The sequence below is a fragment of the Eurytemora carolleeae genome, unplaced genomic scaffold (assembly GCF_000591075.1).
Source record: "Eurytemora carolleeae unplaced genomic scaffold, Eaff_2.0 scaffold2877, whole genome shotgun sequence".
Classification (NCBI taxonomy): Eukaryota; Metazoa; Arthropoda; class Copepoda; order Calanoida; family Temoridae; genus Eurytemora; species Eurytemora carolleeae.
Window position 1 is genome coordinate 1 of NW_019398761.1, and position 4,106 is coordinate 4,106.

At 33.6% G+C, this 4,106-nt stretch overlaps 1 protein-coding gene across 2 annotated transcripts; it reads left to right on the forward strand.

The window, feature by feature from the left end:
* The first annotated feature begins 9 nt into the window (after positions 1-9).
* Positions 10-2,877, forward strand: LOC111717625 (uncharacterized). 2 transcript variants are annotated; one of them, XM_023493122.1, is made up of 4 exons: positions 10-152; positions 629-1,020; positions 1,486-2,231; positions 2,411-2,877. In XM_023493122.1, the coding sequence occupies exons 2-4, from the start codon at positions 949-951 to the stop codon at positions 2,586-2,588; spliced, it is 996 nt and encodes a 331-aa protein (XP_023348890.1). In that variant the 5' UTR covers positions 10-152; positions 629-948; the 3' UTR covers positions 2,589-2,877. The 2 variants fall into 2 exon arrangements, with proteins under 2 accessions (XP_023348890.1, XP_023348891.1); XM_023493123.1 differs by having other exon boundaries at positions 12-152; positions 629-798.
* The last annotated feature ends 1,229 nt before the right edge of the window (positions 2,878-4,106 follow it).

Sequence of the window (4,106 nt, forward strand, 5' to 3'; positions counted from 1 at the left end):
ATAAGTAGAAGCATGTGGTAGAGTTTAGTAGTGTGATACCTGCTGTTAGCATCCAGCCGGCTAGAGGAGAGGAATCTGATCCCATTTCCGGTTGAGCGACCAGTACTAGTCAGACCTGCCTCCTGTAGACTTCTCATCGAACGATACCCAAGGTAATTAAATTCAAGAAAAAAAATAAAGGACTTACACAAAGTAATAAAGGACAAAGTAATTTTATAGAAATGGGGAATATGAAAAATCTTTAAGTGGAAAGTAAAATTTCTAGTTTATTTTAAGCGGTTTTTGTGCATTGTAAAATATCGGGCGGTAGAGTGACGATTTTTAACAAGTTGTTAAATATATGAATAAAATACGGATGTTATAAAGAATGTACATTGGTGAAACTTGAAAAATTATGTAAAGCATAGATGTTTTCTATTGAATTGTAAATTTAAATAATGGTAAATTAATATGAATTTGGTCATGAATGAAACAGATAAGAGGGGGGGGGGTTAAATATTGTACGCATAAAAGGTTTTAGTCACGGGAAAATGCAATGTGAATTTATTTTTCTTTAATTCAAATTTTTTGGAGGAAAGGAGGGAAAAAGAAATAATTGTATAATTTAATACTAACTTTAATTTTGCAGATGCGATCTCCTCCCCCGTTGCCTGGAGCATTGAGTAGTTTCTTCGAAGATAGTGGTTGTCCCGCTTGCCCGACGGAGAGTTGTATTTTGGTTGTTGTGGAAAGCATCCTGCTGACTTTCCTGTGTAGCGTGATGTTGACGGGGAGCCTGTGTATTTGGCAGAGTAAACGGTAAGTGAGGTTATACTGTGGTTATGTGCTGTCCCACCCAAAGTTTGTGTTCGATTGGTTCAGCCGTCGTCATTTATTTAATTTAGTCAGATAAATAACAAATAAATAGACACAATGAAGTTATATATATATTGCCTGAGATATTAAAAAATGTATGCCATGATGAGGGAGTTTCCTAGCTTGATCGCGCGATGCTGTACAGATAGTGAGGATAGAGAAGAGGTAAGTGGGTTGACTAACTCTGGTTGTTCCTATCTTTATTGGCTTGATTCATGGAAATTTGAAAGTTTTTTAGGCGTATTAGGAAAGTTGGCGAATTATGTCAACCTGACTGTCAAATTTAAAAGCAAAACGGCAAAACGTACAAGCATGCTAACAAACTACAAGAGTTTAGTTTGGGCAGAAAGGTTTATTATTTTTTTTGTATGAGTAAAATCAGTTTTTGATCAATACTTTACTGATTTTCGAAAAAACTCCTTTTGCAGAATCGGGGTAAACTTTTCTTTGGGTGAAGAGAAATAAAATCTCAATGAAATAATTATCGTGTTGATTAAAGGTTGATGTAAGCTAAAATATTTAACTTCTAGGGAGACAACGAAAAAAGAAACATGGTTTTTTTCTATAATCAAAAAACAGAGCGTGTATAAGCAACATGGGTTTGAATCAAAATAATTTTTATATTTGTAGGAGGTGGAGGATCAAGAGGCTGTGCTGAAAAGGAATTTAACTAAACTATTAAAGGATTTGGAGCAGGGGACAGTGTCTAAAGCTGTTCCAGAGATAAACGACGCTATGGAGTCCAACAACGTCTGCCCGTTTAGTCATGTCGAAGGAGCAGGGGATAACAGTAAGAAGAAAGAAGATATCGTTAATAAGAAAAGCTCCGTGGAACCTAATGATGCGAAACCTCCAAAGAAGGAGGTAGACATTGTATCTACAACAACTGTATCCATCGAGAAAACCTTTAAAGATATCAGATCTTCTGTCGTTGCCATTGAGAAACCTACCAAGAAGGAGGTAGACATTGTACCTACAGCAGTTATGTCTAACGAGAACACCGTCGAAGATACCGGATCTACTCTCGTTGCCACTGAGAATGATATTCCTGCGTTGGAGCAAGTTGTAAATGAGGATGGAACTGAAACCAACACAGGAATGAATGTCGAGGGGTCACTTAATTTAAACCCCGTTGTTCATCCTACTACGGCAGCCGGGATCAATCAGTCGAACGGAATCAATGCCGATCTTAGCAACGTTGAAGGTTCCGATGTCGCAATTCCTGGACCTTCCACTGTAGGAGACGGCGTTAACCCTAATGGTACTACTGTTGCACCCGATTCGGTGGAAACGCTTGTTGATGGAGCTACCCCTGATCCCAAGATTGTAGCATCTGGCAAATCCGGTCCCAAAGATAAGAAGACGGCACAGACTAAGTAAGTATTTATTCCAGGGGAAAATAAACACACAGATTTTGTTCAGGAATGGGATTTATTCTAATCTTTAAATGATTAAATTATTGTTGACATGAGGATAGGATATATTTAATCAGCTCGAAAAGTAAAAAAGAAATTCACAAGTTATGAAAGGTTTATATTGAAATTATAATGTTTAGGCTGAATGCAAATGAGTTGAGGAGATCACAACGTAACCGTAATTCAGGATTGCATGGTTTTAATTTGAAAAATTGGGGGGAAGGAGTATTTATTATTCATGACCTTAGCTTAGTAAAAGGGGATCATTTATTCAATTTTCTGTCAAAGGTGTTGAGAAATGGAATTAGAATTTCTTGAAATTGGGTATTTCATTGCAAGGAAAGTCGGACGCAAATTTTATTTCTTCGAAAAGTAAAAGCGGTAAAGGAAGGATTATAATCAAAAACATGGGGGGAAAATAGTTTACAGAAAGAACTAATTAAAAACCATGCAAATATTAAGAATAAAAATAACAGTTTAAAATACAAAGAATATTGATTTTGTACCGATTATTATATTTTTTTTTCCCAAGCAGGTTTGATTGATTGAGAAACTTTGTAAAGAAGTTGAATAAATTAGTTTTCTAAGGTGTTGAATTAAATTTTTTTTGTTGTGGATTTTGGCAAAGAAAAGATAATGAAAGGTTTGAAGTAAAAGGCGAGAGCAGAAAAGTTTTGGTTTTGTTATTGAATTATTCGCTATTCTCTTTTTTTAAAAGAGAAATTTGGTTTTTTTTTTAGAAAGATTATTATTGACTCTTTCACAAACGTCCCCAAAATAGTGAATTTCGTAAAATGTTGTGTGGGATCTAAATGATTATTTAATGGACCGTGATAAACCGATAAATATTAAATTGAAGTGGTAGAATGGGTTCCTGTCCAAATTAAAGTGTCTAGCTTTGTTTTTATTGAACCTTATTCTAAAGAGGCAAGTGTTCAAACGATTGCATAATAGAGTTTATTATTAATGAATAAATTTATCAAGCAGACTTAAATTTTCATTTTTTTGAGATTCAGTTCACATTTATTTTAAGTTCATGGTTAAGTTTTAGCAAATTATTCATTATTTTTACGTTTTTTTTTTGTTATAATTTCAGTACTAATTTACGACTTAGTCTATATGATAATTTTCGATAATTTCATTAGAAAAAGTAATTTGACACTTGTTTTTAAGTAGTGTGTTTGAATAGGAAAGATTATAATAAGATCGTCAAAAAGGACTGGAATGAAAACAACTAAATTTACAACAAAATATGCTACTTCGGAGCAAGTTTATTTTATTTTCGAATTTGTTAAAGTTTTAATTTGAAATGATTTATCTTTCTCTTTTAAAAATTCAATCAACGACCAGGGAAAGAAACCAGAAGATTCAACATGTACTCGGGGTTTTTGAGGACGTAATTTAAAGAAAGTATATATTTTATCAAATATTTAAAAAGAGAAATGAATTTTTGTTATTGGTATTTCAAAGAGCGAGTATATTTTTTATCGCAAACAAGAAAAACGACCAACGAGTCCCATGCGTTTTGAATAAGTTGTAATCAACTGGAGTGATAAAATATTGGCAGAGTTTTGCAATAACGAATTTAATTAATTGTTTTAAAACTGAGAAGTACAGCAAAATTTGACAGTAAAAAGGGGGAGTACAAGGAAACCATGATCGGCATGATATCTACGATTATTTTGTGGAATAAACGATCGCTTATTACGAGGAAAAGATGCTTGATTGAATTGCTGTATTATTTATTCAAAGAGAAAGTACAAGTTTAGTATTTATTTCAAACTATTTGATGTGACAAACATTTATTGAAGTTCATGACAGCGCCATTGTATATCA